A 19,288-nucleotide genomic window follows, 5' to 3' on the forward strand; every position below is an offset into this window, starting at 1 on the left:
CCTAAACAATGTCAAATGCCACCAAATAAAAAATGTCTCAGTATTCGGTATTCTATTTCAACATAACACGAACGGACACTAATGCTCACTGTAAAACATTTGGTATTGATCCAGAATCATTCTGCCTTTATGTGGCAACTTCAAATCATTTTAATAATGTTGGTGCCTATCAATCCAGATTTAATGCATGTTTTCCTTTGAGCAAACAGATAATTAAAAAGTAGTTAACAACTGAAAACATACGGTTTGTGAAAAAGAAATTGTTATTGTAATATGTACCTTAGGATGTTGCACGAGTGGAGATATTCAGTATCTATGAATAACACATGATGGATAAGCAAATATAAAACAGCAGGCAATCAAGTGACTTTGGCCAAACATTTCAGCAGCACTACAGACAGACCCAATGTAAACAGAATAAAGGAAGCTAAGACAACCAAATCCATAAACAGGAGCATTTAACACATTTTCTAAAATCTTCAATTTATGAAATAGTGTTATTTTTAATGACAGACAGTGATTCCCAAATCCTCAGTCCAATACCGAGAATCTGCGCTCCCTCTTGCACTAGAACTACAAGTATTGTTGAGTGTTTCTTTTAGTTTCTTTTAAGATATGTATTTATTAATCAACCCATTTAAAATTTAACTGAGGTGGCTGCTGGCAGCTACGGTTGAAGTCTTGAGCCAGCAGTGAAATAGTCTAACTTTCCTAAATTCGAAGCAAATTTTGCTGCTATGTTTTGCACATGTTATATGTGATTTGACACTTGAAGGACTAACAAACCATCTGGGAAGCTGATCCCAGAAATTTCTGACTTGATCCAATTAGAAGAACTTTTGTTTTGGCTGCATTCAATTTAATGCCACTGTTAAACAAGCTTCAATGTCCTCCATCGCTTCCTTTAGGGTGAGGGAGTCATCCTCCAGGCTTTTTGCATGCAGATTACAGTTCATTGTCATTTGCCTAAGAATTAAACTGCACACATCAGGTCCTGATGCTCAAGAAAGCAGCTTAATAAGTAGTAATAGAGAAGAGCACTATGATACCTCAGGTCGCAACCTAACTTCAGATGACTGGAAGGATCAGTGAATAGCATTCTGGATGCGATCAGATAAAAACAATTCAAATCACTGTACAGCTAAATCTGACACTGCAGCCTCTGACCTGTGCAAATCAAACATCATATCAAAGTTCACTGTGCTGAAAACTGCAAACAGGCAAAGGAGAATTGGCAACTGCAAGACTCCATAACCAACTGCTTCTAACACATCATTAAGGATGTTTCTATGTCATGCTACTGTCTAAATTCTGAAGGGTGGCTACCAGCTTTTTAGGGCTGAATGATCCTACCTTTGTATGGGGTCAGAAGATCTTACCTGAAGTGATGTGCAAGGCCTAACACTGCTGGAGCTGCAGAACGGCTGTAATCTAGTCGGGCAATGTTCAAAAGGATGGCCAAATCTCACGGAATCAGGAGCGAGGGTTGGGAACCTTCAGAAGCAGTCCCACTTAAGACTTTTCAATCAGGATCCGAGACCCATGCCTTTCCAGGCGGTAAAATGGTTGCATTCTATATTCAGATGCACCACTAATAGGGTTGGCTGGTAACCTTTGAAAGTGGTGGGGTGAGCAAAGTGCCCCACCGTTTCCCCCCAAATAGTAAAATACCCCCTCCCTCCAAAAGCCCAAAATAGAACACCCCCTCCCTCCAAAAGCCCAAAATAAAGAAACTACGCTAACATTTAAAATGAATAAAATACAAGTAAATGGTACTTAACTACTGCTACATGTCCTCCTCAGGTTCTGAATCTGCAGGCTCCTGTGGAGCTCCCCAAACCAATCCAGATGCTTCTCTCATGCTATTAAGGATTGGATGAAGCAGGTTGGCCGGATGCTCATTCAGGCCCTGAAGGCCTGTGCTTGTTCTCCACTCAGCTGTCTGAGAAAGCTTGGCATGGAGAGCTTCAAAGTGTGCATGTCACGCTGGTCATCACAAGATAGCCAGCCAAACAGGCATGCGCATATTGGAGCGTTTAGCCAGCCACTGCTCCAGTCCTCCATGCTGCCAATTAGCAGCAGAGGACACGCCCCACATGTCTCTTGGCTTGGGGGCACTGCAGCACACACAACAGTTTAAATTTAAAATGGCAATGAAATAATTTAATTGCCATTTTATTTTTTTCTATGCATGGCTTGCAGCAGGAGGGGGCAACGCACCCCCGCCCTCGTGGAGAAACGCTGATCTTTAATGATTTAGGGCCACATATAAAAAGATCATGTTTTGCGACTCGCAAATTGCAAGACTTAGCGACTCGCAATTTGCGACTCGCAAAACCTGATGTTCAACAGTGACAATGACACAGTTTGCGATTGGCAATGGGGTCACAAATGACCAACCTCATGAATATTCATGAGGTAGGTGGCAATTTTGACCCCCTTAGGAATGGCGGCACTCACAGGGATGGTGGCCTGCTAGGGTCAGCAGACCACCATGTTTGTTACTGCTTTTAAATAAAGCAGTATTTTTTTTTATTTATTTTTTTAAATACAGCCCGTTTTACTTAAAGAAAAACAGAGTACATTTCAAAAACAAAAATGAAAAGTTTTCTTTAAATTTTTTCGCATGCATTCACAAAAGGGACCCCTTCCCTTTTGCAAATGGGTTAGCACCAATTTGAGACTGGTGCTGACTGCGGTCACAAAACAATCCTACATCGGACTGCGACTCGCAATTAGGAAGGGAACACATCTTCCTAATTGCGTCTCGCAAACACTTTTCGCGATTCGGTAAATAGATTACGAATCGCAAAAATGGGTCTGTACACACCAATGGCCTACGAATCGGGCCGTTTGCAATGAGAAAAAAGGTACGTGATGTGGGCCCCAGTCTCTGACTCTCCCGAAGCTTTGAAGATGGATCTGAAGACTGCCTGGTAGAGTTCCCAAACACGCGTGGCATACTTGAAGGGATGTGTCATGGGAAATACCCACTATCACATTTGCACAGCCATGCTTTCTGGTTCCGGGGGAGACTCTCACCAGACTAGAATGGTCACTAAGAATTTAGGACCAGATGTTCAAATATCTGGTCACAGAATACTGGTCGCAAATTGCACCTAGCATTTTGAGACTAGTAAACATTTTTAAGAACCAAACCATATATTAATAGGTTGGTTCTTAAAAATACAAGTTGTAGTTGGTCCAATTCGATCTATCTCATTATTAATGAGACAGCCTGCAAACTGCAAATCTCTATGATTGAAGGCCATCACAGAGATGGTGGCCTGCTAGGGCCAGCAGACAACTATGTCTTTGATTGTTCATACATAAGCAAACTTTTTGTTTTAAAATGCTGACAATGTTCAGTAAAGGAAACGTGGATGAATTTAAAAAACAAGAATTTGCAATGCAATGGGTCTCGCATTTGCTCGAGTTAGAGCTATCAGCGTTGTAAACTCCTAACTAGACTTTTCTTACCACACAAATTACACAAAAAAGAACACAGCGCGATTGCGCTATGTAAAATGCAGAGCGATTGCGCTGTAATTGAAAGCCGAAAAGCCGAGCATGATTGCGCTATGTAAACCCAAGCGCGATCACGCTGCTTGGAAAATAAAAAGATAAAGTAGTCCAGAAACCATGCTAAAAACATCGAGCCTCGAATGGTTTCAGTAGTTTACTGTGCTGTGTAGGTGGGCTAAACACCGGAAAAGGCATGACGTATGCATGCCTTTTACAAATAAAAGCACGCAGATTTTAAAAGGTAAGCCCACAAACCAATGAAAGTGACAGACGTGGCATGGGCGTGCTTAGAAGCCCAAAGAGAGATTACAGCATGGGACGGTGCGCTTTGCATTCGCCCATAACAAGTTTTCCTTTTTTAAAAATTTGGTTAAGAGTTGGCTCTGAACTAGTTTTTTTTTTTTACGTTTTTTTTCACAAATGGGTTACCACCTCTTTTGTGGTGTTGGTAAAATATCAATGTTTTGCGACTAGACTTTGATCGCAAAACACTGATTCATACAATACTGATTCAGTATTTAAAATGGCAGCCTACAACAAGCCCCAACCAGATACTGAATCTGTATCCATTTAGTATCCCATTTTAGAAGTCTGAAAATCATGGCTGACTCCTAAAAAAGGGATTAGTACACAGAAATTGCAGTGTTTGTGACTGGTAAATTGCTTAGCGCATCTGGGTGTTAATCCTTTCAAATGGTTTTAGAATGGATTTTGGAAAGTTCACCATTAACAGTGACAAGGGTATTGAGGACTCCAAACAAACTTCATGCAGTGAGTTTATCTAAGGATACTGATTCAGGGCAGTCGTCAAGATACAGTCAGGTGCTGAAAAGTTATTGGAACTAAAAGTCACACAAAGATTCCATGGCCTACACTGACATCAATGGACACCCTTATGTTTTAGTTAATGTCAACCCGCATTTTTAAGCCAAAAAAACCTTTCAGCAGTCCAAATGCACAAAGACATGGAAATATTAGTCCTGCAGATTCAGAGAGCATAACTACTTATGGTGTTGTCCCGGGTCAGAGTAGGCACCTTCAAATTCTGGAGCGAAAGAAACATATTAGATTATGTAAATCCAGTATCACACCCTTAAATGTGCCATAAAAATAGCGGGAGTAATAGTTATGCCCCCATATAGATGGGCAGGAAAGGATCTATGGTTCCTAAGTGGAAGATCCTCTGCATATCATCCAAACATTCCATAGACACTGACTGAAGCAGGAGGACGCCACAGGAGTGCCTGTGAGAGGTGTATCCTTTTCTGCTAACCAATATCCATCGGCGGCTCCTTCCCTATGGCGGAGGAGCATCGGCCCCCCCTGCCAGCAGCAGCCGCTGCAAACCTTTAACAACGAAAGGATAATGAACTATGTTTCTATTTTTTTTATCCTTTCAATGTTAAAGGGGTGGGGCTTGGAGATGACAGGAACGAGGGGAGTGCACTGTGCACTCCCCCTCAGTATGCATGTATGTTTGGCTGGCCATCTCGGGCCGGCCAAACACACATGCGCACTGTGCTCTCTCCAGCCTGGCACTGTGTTGCCGGGCTGGCGAGAGCAGGCACAGGATCCCAGTCTGCCTGAGAGCGCCCTGGCTGGGCGCTCCAGCCAATCCTAACGCAGCTCTGAGCAGCATCAGGATTGGCCTCCGGACAGCCTGTACCTGCTATGGGGATGGAGGAGTGGCGGTGCGCAGATAAAAATTTTTACATCTATTTTTATATTTCACCCCGCGTAATCCCCGCGAGAAGCGACTGCCAATATCACCGATGAGTTGTAAGTCATCTGGGTCCAGTGATGGCTGTGGAGCAACAGTCTTCCCGTGGAATGGCAAACATTCCTTGCAGTGGAGCTGTGAGAGTCTCCTGACCATGGAGAAGTCCTTGAGACGTTTTAGCCACTGTTGAGGCATTTAGGGCTGGCTTGGTTTCTGTATAAGTATTGTCACTTTGTTTGAAAGGTCACCCAGAGAAAAAACGGAGAGCTGGCTGAAGACTAAGGACAAAATGTGGCTTGTTCCTTGAAAGCCTGAAAAGCCCTGGCTAACAGGAAGGAGAACCTGGGTCTGGCTCTTGAATGAAACTCAATAATTCTGCTGTAACCTTAATAATATTGTGCTGTAGCACTTTGTCTGATGAGAAAACAGATTTTATCTCATCGAAGGCAAGACAAAGTCCTTATTTTATTTTCGGCTTATCGTTTTAAGTCTAACCATGCCTGTCAACGCATTGAGAACTGGTGTTCATAGATGTTACGACAAGGTCCCTAAACATCAAATTAACATGGACAAGGTTTAGGAGCAGGGAGGTAGAGACATGAAATCCAATAAGCAATCTATGCTGGATGTTCTGTAAAAGGAGGAGCCCACGCAGAAAGGATTTCTTAACTTTAAGTTTGGATGGAGGACTAAACAAAACAAAGGCTATCCAGGACCTGCTCAAAGAGGCATGAAGTTGTGGTCACATGTTGTTCAGTGAGTGAACCCTTATAAGAATAAAGCGTCAATGCTCAACAGGATTTGTCAGCACAGCAAGATAGAGAGAAGACCTTAATTTTGTCAGGTTACCTTACATCTTTTTACCAGAGCACCTCGCTTTCAGTGAGCTGTGAGGTGGCAGTTGGATCTTTGGAAACTATAACCTACTTCACTTTTTCCCCCATAGAGGCTTCCTTACTGAACAACTCAGTAGTTGTCTCCTTCTCGATCACCTACTGTGCCAGGTGACAGTGAGACTGGAAACATATGGAGGAGGCATGGGTTTCTATCAGAGGATGCAGAGGGGTTCTTAAGAGGAACTGCATTTTAGATTCCACAGACTTGTTCAGCTCCTGGGCACAAGACCACCTAAGTTCGAAACTGATATTTCAATCCTGCTAGAACAAATAGTCAGTGAACAGAAAAAAGATAGTTATGCAATGCAGAGCTTTACCCTTTAGAGGGCTACTAGCAAGTGCTGCATTTGTTCAGAAAAGATCACCTTAGAACAGAACTAGAAGAAAGAATAACGCTTTTGAAAAACATGCCTAACGCCTCAGTGACTGAAGAAATGTTTGGTACCACATGCTTCACCAAGTCTCTCTGGTTATTAAATTGAATGCTCTACATGGATACCAAAAGGATCTTCAGAGATCTTGCCTTGATGGTTTCCCCAGCAAACTTTGGAAGGAAAGGTGGGTCAGTTACAGCATGGTTAGAATACTGAACATTGTGATTTAGGCTGCCTAAAAAGAACAAGTACAGATTCAACAGATAAAGGAAAAATGTAAAAAGATAAAGTCCCAGGTTATACAGCACAGTGAGAAGGTTCTTCCGGTCTACATCAATAAGTGGAAAAACGAACCCCAGAATGTGTGACCAACAAAGGAATGTGGTTGTAGCTCCTATGAGCGCATAACACTACCAGTCACACAAATCTTTTTTAAAAAGCCTTGGGAAGCAGATGTTGGTCTTACTTTAAGTGGGTGGGCCCGAAGATCAAACACAGCAGGCAGATTGGAAGGAGTATGTCTCTTGATACAAGGTCTAAATTGTATATGTTCAGTTCTGAACGGAACTTATTGTCTTATTGGAACTCATTGTTTCTGGAACTCAAGCAGCATAATTATCCCTTACTAAAGAGCTATAATGCTCACATGGCATATAGAAGATGAGACAGGATGCTTAGTTGTGTCTGTTTCAATAATAGTCTTCTGTCATAAGATTTTAAATAAAGTAAAGACCTGAAACAAAGCACCTTACACTGTTGGTGTAAGGCCAAACCTGCATTTCGCTGGAGAATCTATTGTTTTCAACTTCCAATGAATGAGTTGTGTGTGACACGATATACTAGATTATCAATCCAACCCTGAAATGTCTCTAAGCTGTGGTCAAGGTAGGACAAAGAGTCAGCCTTACTAGTAAACAGCATCATAACCAGTAAAATGAGGAACTTCACACATTACACACAACCATCATAAATAGCCCAAGAAACACAAGAATACACCATCCGATAATATGAATAATTCAGATAAAATAAATAACCATCTGCATAACTTAAAAGTTGCCAACGCTGACCAAAAACAAACAACCAAATTAATAACATTTACCAGGCCGGCCTCCTTGTTTGGACAGCTTCACATAATCGGAATCCGTGTCCTTGATCCATTTCCTGTGGCTTTGGGCTGCCAACTCATTATGAGGCTCTGCTAGATCACTCAGACCAGGTATCTGGGAGGCAGGAGGGATGGACATTTCTGAGCTTGCCTCTTGCTCTGGCTGTTTCAGTGGAGCATGATAAAACCAATCTGTAATTAAGGATACATAAGATAAACACAGTTTGAAGGGGAAAACATTTTACTTTTTGTTCCACCACACTACATGTGCCGCTATAGCCAAGTCAAATGTGGAATATTTTGTTCTATTCATAAGAAAGCAACACTTGTTTATGAACCAAACATTTCCTAAGGGAACCATTACAGCTCACCTGAAAACATTAATGAGTCAGTGTAAAAAAAGTCTCATCAGTTGTCTAAGTTGTTCAATTCTTTTCAAATGTAAACATTTTTACAAGGATGTTATTGTTCGAAAATGTTGAGAAATGGAGACAAAAGCCATAGCTTAAACATAGTCAGACTCAACTAGATAAGTTCCGGAACAGGGTTCTTTAAACTTATCACTGATATGGCCCTATGTTCCTTAGTGACCTACATTCTACAATGTCAACTGGATATCTGGTGGTAGTGCCTTAATAAGTTTGTTAATAATAATAAATGATTGATCCAGCCCTAGCAGACACCCCCGTTAGCAGCTTTCTGTCAACCACATTGTGGCTAGCCCCAAAGGCTTCAGGCATTTTGTTTCATGAGTATATTTAATCCTACAATGCCTTACCCTAAATACCATTGAAATTTGCCAACTATGAGTAGTTCTGCAATCCACAACTCACACAACCAAATACAATACTCATGGCCTCACCTAAATTTTACAGAAGCTATTAGAAAAAACATATGTACTTTCAGGTACAAATACACTAACTCTACTAATGTGACAAATAAGAATACAGTATTATTTACTGGTCTGAATGTGTGTTATTAAATGTTGTTTTGGTTTTAGCTGTTGTTGCTTATTGCCACATATATTGTGAGGCATTATTGCTGGGGCCGAATTACACATAAGGCGCATTTGCCATGTTTGCTCCAGGCACACCTTTCAAACAGTATGCCCTGCGCAAACAAGGAGAACGTGCCGTATTAGAATGAATGTGCTGCCCCCAACGCAGCTGCGAACTCGTGTTGCCCCCAGTGCAGCTCATCCAAGTTAAATACGAAGCGGCTTTGAAGCAGCTGCTCTGCGTTTCACTGTGCAGACAGCAACTTGAAATACCTCTTGCAGTGGTGTTGAATATACTCATGAAGTAAAATGCCCAAAGCCTTTAGGACTAGCCAAAATGTGATTGCAACCGCCTGCAAGGGGTCTATCACCCCTGCTAGCAGCCTTGTGTCAGTGAGTGACTGCACCAGCATGCAAGTGGGGGCTCCCAGTGGCTCCATAGAACCCCCTTCACCCACTCCAGAGGGTTACCTGCACGGGCTTTTTTGCAGCGCACTGTCCTTGCGCCTCCTTAGAGCTTCTTTCTCTTTGTGCCTCATCTGTAATAGGGGGTAGAGGCAAAGTTGTTCCCTCATTTGCATTAGGCCGTGCACCATGCAAATGAAGGAACACCCTCGGATGCTAGCGATGTTAAACAAGTTACTTACTGTGGGTAACGCATTATCTGGTAAAGACTCTATCTAGCTGGAGGTTCCTTACCTTAGAATTTCCTGGTGTCAGCTTGGAATCCTGAATTTTTTGCTGAGCAGTACCCTGCGAACGCCGTCAGGTGACATCGTTCGGATTCATGTGTGTCGTTCGGCTCAGTCTTACATCGTAAGCATCGTTGGAGCTGTCTGTGATGTCACGGTCGCCTATAAAGGCACCATCCCGGCGCGCATACGTCAGTTTTTTTACCCACAAACTTCCACGCCTGAAGCAGAGCGTCATGGATTGAACCAACAGTTTGTCTGTGCAAAACTAGGGCCCTAAAAGAGATAAACCTTAACCATACTAGACATATCCACAGAGTGAGGAGGCATGGGTGGGTGTTAGGAATCTGCAGCTAGATAAGGTCTCTACCAGATAATGTGTTACCGAAGGTAAGTAACTTGTTCATCTGATAGAAACTTCTAGCTGTAGATTCCTTACCTTAGAATAGATACCCAAGCCATAACGTCCTGGCAGTGGGCTGTGGATACCTCTACTTACACTAAAAAGTCCTGTAGAATCGAACAGGCAAATTGTCTGTCCTTGACTGTCCAGACTGTAATGTTTTGCAAACGTGTTCAAGGATGCCCACGTTGCTGCCTGACAAATATCCAGGACTGGAAGGTCCTGAGCTAGCACACTAGTAGCAGCTTTGCCCCAGGTAGAATGAGCCATCAAGCCCTCAGGAGGCTGCTTCCTGGCCAATGCGCAGCAGATCTTAATGCGGAGAACGACCCAGCGCCAAATGGTTAGCTCTTTTAGGGTCCAGCCGGTGGAGTCACTCCTCTTCTCCACAAAGAAGGTGGGCAGGGTGATGTTCTGACCCAGATGAAATGGGGTCACTACCTTGGGAAGGAAAAGAGAACCACCTTGTCTGAAAACATGGTGAGATACGGTGGTTTGGATGAAAGAGCCTGCATCTCACTCACCCGCCTGGCAGATGTTATGGCCACTAAAAAGGCTGTCTTGATGGTGAGCAGCTGGAGGGGACAGCAGTGTGAGGGCTCAAAGGGAGCACACATAAGAAATGTGAGGACCTGATTTAAGTCTCATTTGGGCATAAGAAAGGGCATTGAGGGAAACATATGTACAAGCCCTTTGAGGAATCTATGTACAATGGGAGAGTTGAAAAGTGAAGGTTGATCATGCAGCCAAAGGAATGCAGATAAGGCAGAAAGATAGCCCTTGGGAGTGCCCAAGGCAAAAGCCTGCTGGCCAAGGGATAGTATAAAGAGAAGGATATCAGAAAGAGAAGCATAAAGAGGATCAACAGACCTTTCGGTACAATAATATGCAAAGAGTTTCCAATGGCAGGCGTATACCGTTTTAGTGGAGGGACGCCTGCTGCCAAAATAACTTTACAGACTTTGGGAGGAAGGTCAAAAGCTGTCAACTGCTGCCGCTCAATCTCCATGCATGAGCTGACAGGCTTGGGTGGAGAACCTTCTCCTGCGAAAGAAGATCCTTGGGAAGGGGCAGCCTGATCGGAGGATCAATGCTCATTTTCAGAAGATCGGGATACCAGACTCTCCGTGCCCAGTCCGGAGCCACAAGGATTACTTGGGCCCGTTCGTTCTAGATCTTCTTGAGAACTCTGGGCAGAAATGGTATGGGTGGAAAGGCATACAGGAGGCCTGAACTCCACTTGTGACGAAAAGCGTCGCTGAGCAATTGCTGCATTGGAAACTCCAACGCGCAATAGTGCTGCCATTGCACGTTCTCTGCGGAAGCAAACAGATCCAACCAAGGCTCTCCCCACTGCTGAAAGAGTCCTCATGCCACCTCCGGGTCCGCTAGGCACCAACGGCTGAGTTAGTCCACCCTGGCATTCAGAGAACCTGCCAGGTGTTGCACCACCAGGGTTATGCCCTGCTGTTCCAACCATGTCCAGAGGCGCAGGGCCACTTGACAAAGGATCCACGACCCCACATGCCCTGCTTGTTGCAGTACCACATTGCAGTGGTGTTGTCCATGAACACCTGCACTACCTTCCCTTTTACAACAGGAAGAAATTATTTTAATGCCAGTCAGATCGCCCAGAGCTACAGTAAGTTAATATGGAGTTCGGATTCCTCAGGAGACCAGAGATTTGTGATCTGAACCTATCCAAGATGGCCGCCCCATCCCAGAAGTGACGCATCTGTCACTACTGTGAGATCTGACTGGGGAAGGGAGAGGAGTCTGCCTCTAAACAAATTGCAGTTCTCTAACCACCACTGCAAGTCTTTTGCAGTTCCCTCCAAGATCTGAACCATGTTGGTAAGATTACCCTGATGCTGCACTGGAACCTCAATTCCCACTGCAGAACCCTCATATGCCATCTGGCATGCTTGACTAACAGAATGCAGGAGGCCATGAGCCCCAACAGCCGCAGACTGTCTCACCGAAATCCAGAATAGAGGCTGAAATATAGATATCATAACCTGAATATCCTGGACTCACTGCTCGGGAGGAAAAGCCCGAAATAGCACTGTGTCCAGAACAGCTCCGATGAAAGAGAGCTTCTTAGAGGGAGTCAGGTGTGACTTCGGCACATTTATAGTGAACCCCAGCGAATGCAGGAGGTCCGCCATAGTCTTAAGGTGGTGACGAAAGCCTGGGGCATAGGACTCTTCAACAGCCAGTGTTCAAGGTAGCTGGAAGACTGAAACCCCCAACCTCCGCCATCACCTTGGTTAACACCAGAGGGGCACTGGTGAGACCGAAGGGGAGCACAGTAAACTAAAAGTGCTGGTGGCCCACCTTGAACCGCAAGTAGCGCCTATGGGCAGGCAGGATATGGATGTGAAAATACACATCCTGCAAGACCAAAGCTACCATCCAGTTTCCTTGATCTAGGGCAGACAAACCAAAGCAAGCGTGAGCATCTTGAATTTCTCCTTTTTGAGAAAAGATTGACGTCCCACAAATCCAGAATGAGGCGAAGACCCTTGTTCTTTTTAGGAATCAGAAAATAGCAGGAATAACAACCATTGCCTACTTCTGACATCGAGACCCTTTCTACAGCTCCCTTGGCCAAGAGAGCCATAACTTCCTCATGGAGTAACATTAAGTGATCCTCCATCACTCATTCTTTTAATGGAGGCATAGATGGAGGGAAAGACTGGAAGGGGAGGGAATAGCCCTTCTGTATGATCTGCAAGACCCATTTGTCCGATGTTATGGACCGCCAGTGAGGTAGATGAAATTGAATCCTTTCTCCAACTGGACGTGTGTGGTCTTGCAGAATCACACACTGGGAGGACTTGGATGCTGTGGGGGAGGGCGGCCTGGTGGTGGCCAACCTCTGGCTAGACCCTCTGGGTCTAAAGGTACCACAACCTCGTCCTAGCACTGGATGCTGAGATGATGGAGGATGGTGGCTGATTTGGGGGTGGCCTAGTGCCCCACCCCTTCCGAAGCCTCGAAAGGGGCTAAAGGCAGACTGCTGACTATGTGGCACTGAGAGGCCCAAGGATCTGTCCATAGCCCAAGAGTCCTTGACCCGGTCAAGTGCTGAGTCTGCCTTTTCTCCAAAAAGACATGAGCCACCAAAGGGCATGCACATAAGGTTGGCTTGTCGAAGGGATATTGTCGATTATATCGACCTCCCCAGCAAGTCGGTCGAGTCCAAACCACACCGAATTGCAAACTTGGCTCCGTCTCTCCCATCTTTGAAGGCTTGAGTGAGAGTTTCCTGTAAGCCCTCCGGGACCTGGGGCACCACCTGTGGCACCGTATCCCATAAAGTATGGGATAAACGGCCCAATCGGCATGAGGTGCCAGGCTGGAGGAAGAAAACATTTTCTTACCAAGCTGATCCCGCCTCTTGGATTCCCTTTCTGGGGGAGCGGAAAGGAAGGCACCATAAGAAGGGAAGGCACCATAAGAAGGGAAGGCACCATAAGAAGGGAAGGCCTGAAACACCAAGCTCTCTGGGGTGGGGTGTTGGGTGAGGAAACTAGGGTCAGTAGGAGCTGGTCGATGGGGTTGGCCTATTGTCCTATTTACAGGAGCACCTGTGCTGGGTTTGGACCACGTCCCCAGCAGGACATCAATGAGGGCATTGTTGAAGGGTAACATCGGTTCCGATGTGGAACACTCCAGCTTAAGCACCTCGGTCAGGATGTTAGTCCTGACCGGCACTGTAGGCAATTCTAGGTCCAATGCCTCAGCTGCTCTACGCACAACCATGGCATGTGAAGCTCCTGTAAGAAAGTACCATCTTGCCTGGCATGTTACCCCCATTTTTCACTGTATATATGTTGTTTTAGTTGTATGTGTCACTGGGACCCTGTTCTCCAGGGCCCCAGTGCTCATAAGTGTGCATGAATGTGTTACCTGTGTAGTGACTAACTGTCTCACTGAGGCTAGTGACCAATTTTACCAATTTACATTGGCTTACTGGAACACCCTTATAATTCCCTAGTATATGGTACTGAGGTACCCAGGGTATTGGGGTTCCAGGAGATCCCTATGGGCTGCAGCATTTCTTTTGCCACCCATAGGGAGCTCTGACAATTCTTACACAGGCCTGCTACTGCAGCCTGAGTGAAATAACGTCCACGTTATTTCACAGCCATTTTACACTGCACTTAAGTAACTTATAAGTCACCTATATGTCTAACCTTTACCTGGTAAAGGTTAGGTGCAAAGTTACTTAGTGTGAGGGCACCCTGGCACTAGCCAAGGTGCCCCCACATTGTTCAGGGCCAATTCCCCGGACTTTGTGAGTGCGGGGACACCATTACATGCGTGCAAAACATATAGGTCACTACCTATATGTAGCTTCACAATGGTAACTCCGAATATGGCCATGTAACATGTCTATGATCATGGAATTGCCCTCTCTATGCCATCCTGGCATAGTTGGCACAATCCCATGATCCCAGTGGTCTGTAGCACAGACCCTGGTACTGCCAAACTGCCCTTCCTGGGGTTTCACTGCAGCTGCTGCTGCTGCCAACCCCTCAGACAGGCATCTGCCCTCCTGGGGTCCAGCCAGGCCTGGCCCAGGATGGCAGAACAAAGGACTTCCTCTGAGATAGGGTGTTACACCCTCTCCCTTTGGAAAATGGTGTGAAGGCAGGGGAGGAGTAGCCTCCCCCAGCCTCTGGAAATGCTTTCTTGGGCACAGATGTGCCCAATTCTGTATAAGCCAGTCTACATCGGTTCAGGGGACCCCTTAGCCCTGCTCTGGCGCGAAACTGGACAAAGGAAAGGGGAGTGACCACTCCCCTGACCTGCACCTCCCCTGGGAGGTGTCCAGAGCTCCTCCAGTGTGCTCCAGACCTCTGCCATCTTGGAAACAGAGGTGCTGCTGGCACACTGGACTGCTCTGAGTGGCCAGTGCCACCAGGTGACGTCAGAGATTCCTTCTGATAGGCTCCTTCAGGTGTTAGTAGCCTATCCTCTCTCCTAGGTAGCCAAACCCTCTTTTCTGGCTATTTAGGGTCTCTGTCTCTGGGGAAACTTTAGATAACGAATGCAAGAGCTCATCCGAGTTCTCTCTCTTTACCTTCTGCCAAGGAATCGACTGCTGACCGCGCTGGAAGCCTGCAAACCTGCAACATAGTAGCAAAGACGACTACTGCAACTCTGTAACGCTGATCCTGCCGCCTTCTCGACTGTTTTCCTGGTGGTGCATGCTGTGGGGGTAGTCTGCCTCCTCTCTGCACTAGAAGCTCCGAAGAAATTTCCCGTGGGTCGACGGAATCTTCCCCCTGCAACCGCAGGCACCAAAAAGCTGCATTACCGGTCCCTTGGGTCTCCTCTCAGCACGACGAGCGAGGTCCCTCGAATCCAGCAACTCTGTCCAAGTGACTCCCACAGTCCAGTGACTCTTCAGTCCAAGTTTGGTGGCGGTAAGTCCTTGCCTCACCTCGCTAGACTGCATTGCTGGGAACCGCGACTTTTGCAGCTACTCCGGCCCCTGTGCACTTCCGGCGGAAATCCTTTGTGCACAGCCAAGCCTGGGTCCACAGCACTCTAACCTGCATTGCAGGACTTTCTAAGTTGGTCTCCGGCGACGTGGGACTCCTTTGTGTAACTTCGGGTGAGCACCATTTCACGCATCCTTGTAGTGCCTGTTTCTGGCACTTCTCCGGGTGCTACCTGCTGCTAAGAGGGCTCCTTGTCTTGCTCGACGTCCTCTCTACCTCCTGGTCCAATTTGCGACCTCCTGGTCCCTCCTGGGCCACAGCAGCGTCCAAAAACACTAACCGCACGATTTGCAACTAGCAAGGCTTGTTGGCGTTCTTTCGGCGGGAAAACACTTCTGCACGACTCTCCACGGCAAGAGGGATCCGTCCACCAAAGGGGAAGTCTCTAGCCCTTTTCGTTCCTGTAGAAACCTCAGCTTCTTCTATCCAGTAGAAGCTTCTTTGCACCCACAGCTGGCATTTCCTGGGCATCTGCCCATCTCCGACTTGCTTGTGACTTTTGGACTTGGTCCCCTTGTTCCACAGGTACCCAAGATTGGAAATCCATCGTTGTTGCATTGTTGGTTTGTGTCTTTCCTGCATTATTCATCTATCACGACTTCTATGTCCTTGGGGGAACTTTAGTGCACTTTGCACTCACTTTTCAGGGTCTTGGGGAGGGTTATTTTTCTAACTCTCACTATTTTCTAATAGTCCCAGCGACCCTCTACAAGGTCACATAGGTTTGGGGTGCATTCGTGGTTCGCATTCCACTTTTGGAGTATATGGTTTGTGTTGCCCCTATCCCTATGTGTCCCCATTGCATCCTATTGTAACTATACATTGTTTGCACTGTTTTCTGAGACTATACTGCATATTTTTGGTATTGTGTACATATATCTTGTGTATATTTCCTATCCTCTCACTGAGGGTACACTCTAAGATACTTTGGCATATTGTCATAAAAATAAAGTACCTTTATTTTTAGTATAACTGTGTATTGTGTTTTCTTATGATATTGTGCAAGTGACACTTGTGGTACTGTAGTAGCTTCACACGTCTCCTAGTTCAGCCTAAGCTGCTCTGCTAAGCTACCATTATCTATCAGCCTATGCTGCTAGACACCCTATACACTAATAAGGGATAACTGGGCCTGGTGCAAGGTGCAAGTACCCCTTGGTACTCACTACAAGCCAGTCCAGCCTCCTACAGCTCCCTCCTCCGTAGTCACAGAAGGAAGAGAGAGCATGCCAGTATCCGGCGAAGTATCCAGTCCACTAGCTTACCCTAGATACTCATACCAGTCCAAATTGTCCAATCCATATTCTAAGGGGAACTCAGACCCCTCCCATTCCTCAACTGTGCCTGGCTGTTCGAAACAAGCCTCAGGCATTGATCTGGGCCCTGTCGGCACCGTCGAAGTCGGAATCCACGTCGTACAACATCGTTCCGGATCATCCGGAATAAGGATGGGGCGCGCACCACACTTGGGCGCCGGCGAGCGTTGGTCACAGGGGGGTGTCGACGTAGGGACCGATGCCGGAGGTCGACTGTGTGCATCTGGCGTCATTCCGGTTCTGATTCGGATCCTGGAGTCCGCAACGACGTTGGGGCTGAAGCCGTCAACGTGGAATTCGATGGGGCCCCTGCTGACCCAGCAGAGCCTGAAGACTCACCAGCGGGGGCAGCACACTCAAATATGAGGCATATGGCTGCAAACAATTCTTTATATTGAGCAGGGGCTGCTCTAGGTCCCGGATAGGGGGGGGGGGGGGCGCAAAATCAGCCCTGGCATTAGGTCAGCGGAACCATGCATGGAACATAGACGTTCACGTGTTGCCTCGTTGGCCTGACAGGCGTGACAAAATCGAAGTCCTCTTTGACATCTTCTTTCTGTGCCTCTCCCCCGAGGACCTAGAGTGTGAAGAAGAGGACTTAGGGCTCCTGGAGCGGTCCCACAACCTCCTCCTTGAGCCGGACCGCACCAACTGACGTCGACTGCCGGGCCACCATGAGCATCAGAGAACGCTCTCTGAAAACTTTCAGGGCCATGACTTGGCAGTCGGAGCATGTCTTCAAGTTGTGGTCTTTGTCAAGGCACCAGAGACATATCTGGTGGAGGTCCATCACTAACATGGCGCGATGGCATGCACCACATGGCTTGAACCCAATCTTCCTCAATGACATCTTACACAGACTTTGAAAAAACTCAAAAAAAGTTTGAAAAAGGCTTGCCAAAAAAGGTAGAGGGTACCTAGATCCCGGACTGAAGGAAAAGAACGGACGTACGCACGCTGGGGTGGTGCCTTTATAGTCGACCGTGACATCACAGACAGCTACAACAACACTGAAGATGCCACGTGGATCCGAATGACGCACTTGGATCCGAATGACGCACGTGGATCCGAACGACGCACGCGGATCCGAACGACGCCACCCGAAGGGGCACCTAGAGTACTGCTCAGCAAAAAATTCTGAATTCCAAGCTGAAGCCAGGAAATTCTAAGGTAAGGAATCTGCAGCAAGAAGTCTCTATCAGAAGCTATTTGTGCATCAGCACTATCTGTGTAATACCAAAGTGCGCCAGGCACTTTGTGAAGTACATTCTCTGATGTGCAAGTCATGGATTGCATGGCTGTACTCGAGTTATAGATTGCAGAACTAACCATAATTGGTGGAGCATGCCCACAGGTCACTTGGCCCCGGCCGCTCCCAGATGCCCCCCACACCCACTAATAGCACACCTGCTCAATTTCTAAGACCGAGACACAGCTCTGCGCCTTGCCAGGGAGCAGAGCCCTCTGTCCTTCCAGAGTTCCAGCATACTCTTTATCCTGACTTCACGCTGGCAGAGCAGGAAGAAAGGCGCAGGTCTGCAGATGTGAAGAACACTCTTCACAAGCAGGAACTCAAATACAGTACAGTATACCTACCTCACCTGAAAATAGAGGTCAAGAGAAAGACTAAGATCTTCACCACACCTGCAGAGGCAGTGGACTTTTGAAAGCACTATTGTAGAGCTGGGAGCACTTTCCAGCACTCTACCCTTGACCGATCTTACCTAGTCACCTGCCGGGAGGGTGACTCACTGCCTGCAGTCTGAACATGGACTGCTCATGTGGGCGATGGCTGCTTCTGGTTTCTTTTGCCATTTGGGCCTGCTGATGTAACTTGTTTAATGTACTCTGCTTGGTGGCCATTAGAGAGAACATTTTTTTGGTCATATTTCATATCTGCCTCTGTTATGTTTCTACATGATTTTCACAAGAAGAGGCGCTGCCTGCCAGGGCACTGACACCCCATGACGTGCATACCAAACTGGTTGATACTAAGTTCAAAGTTATGTTTAAGTTAAAATGTTATGTGTTTGCTTTGAATCACAGGCCCATCACCTAGTGATCAGTCTTTCCATTTTGTTGGGTAATGGGGGCACCTGATAGGGAGGCAAGGGCAACAAAACTGGAACATGGAACATCCAAGGCCTCAACAACCCTCGCAAATGGAAATAGGTCCTCTAAAACTTGGCGAGACACAAAGTCAAGGTTTTTCAAGAGACTCACCTCTTGCCTCAGGACGCCTATCCCTTTCCCTCAACATGGGGAGACCTTTGCTTTTTCTCTTACTACAGCTCCCATTACAGTGTTGTATGCACATTTATCCATAAGCGTGTCCAGTGTGCACACAAGCCCAGTTTTAAGATGATGGGCAATATGTGATACATAGCCGGAGTGCTGGCTGGTCTGAATGCAATGTTGGTTAACATCTATGCACCCAATGTTGACACCACTGACTTTTATCATACAGTTTCTGCTCTACTGACAGAAACAGAGCTGCTAGTTAGGGTGAAACTGAATGTGGTGCTCAATCCATCGGGGGACACAATGTGACCCCAGGTTGGCACCCGGCGAGTCTTCTGTGATATCATAGAAACATTTGGGCTCTCTGATGTCTGGCGCCTATATTTCACCTCAGCTGATGCTTACACCTTTTACTCTGCCATATGCGACGTGTGAACCCGAACATATTACTGGTTCTGCTCCACTGGCGCTGTTAATTGGATCTCTGACATGGAGCATTTTCC

At 46.4% G+C, this 19,288-nt stretch overlaps 1 protein-coding gene across 3 annotated transcripts in view; it reads right to left on the minus strand.

Annotated features, from left to right (window-relative positions):
* C2_1H7orf57 (chromosome 2_1 C7orf57 homolog) overlaps nucleotides 1-19,288 on the minus strand; it is a 238,286-nt gene that overhangs the window by 158,123 nt on the left and 60,875 nt on the right. For all 3 annotated transcript variants that reach the window (XM_069216108.1, XM_069216123.1, XM_069216116.1), the window contains exon 3: nucleotides 7,615-7,812. In XM_069216108.1, coding sequence (XP_069072209.1) covers nucleotides 7,615-7,812 — 198 coding nt within the window. The remainder of the gene's footprint in view (nucleotides 1-7,614; nucleotides 7,813-19,288) is intronic.

This window comes from Pleurodeles waltl, chromosome 2_1 (genome assembly GCF_031143425.1).
Source record: "Pleurodeles waltl isolate 20211129_DDA chromosome 2_1, aPleWal1.hap1.20221129, whole genome shotgun sequence".
Classification (NCBI taxonomy): domain Eukaryota; kingdom Metazoa; phylum Chordata; class Amphibia; order Caudata; family Salamandridae; genus Pleurodeles; species Pleurodeles waltl.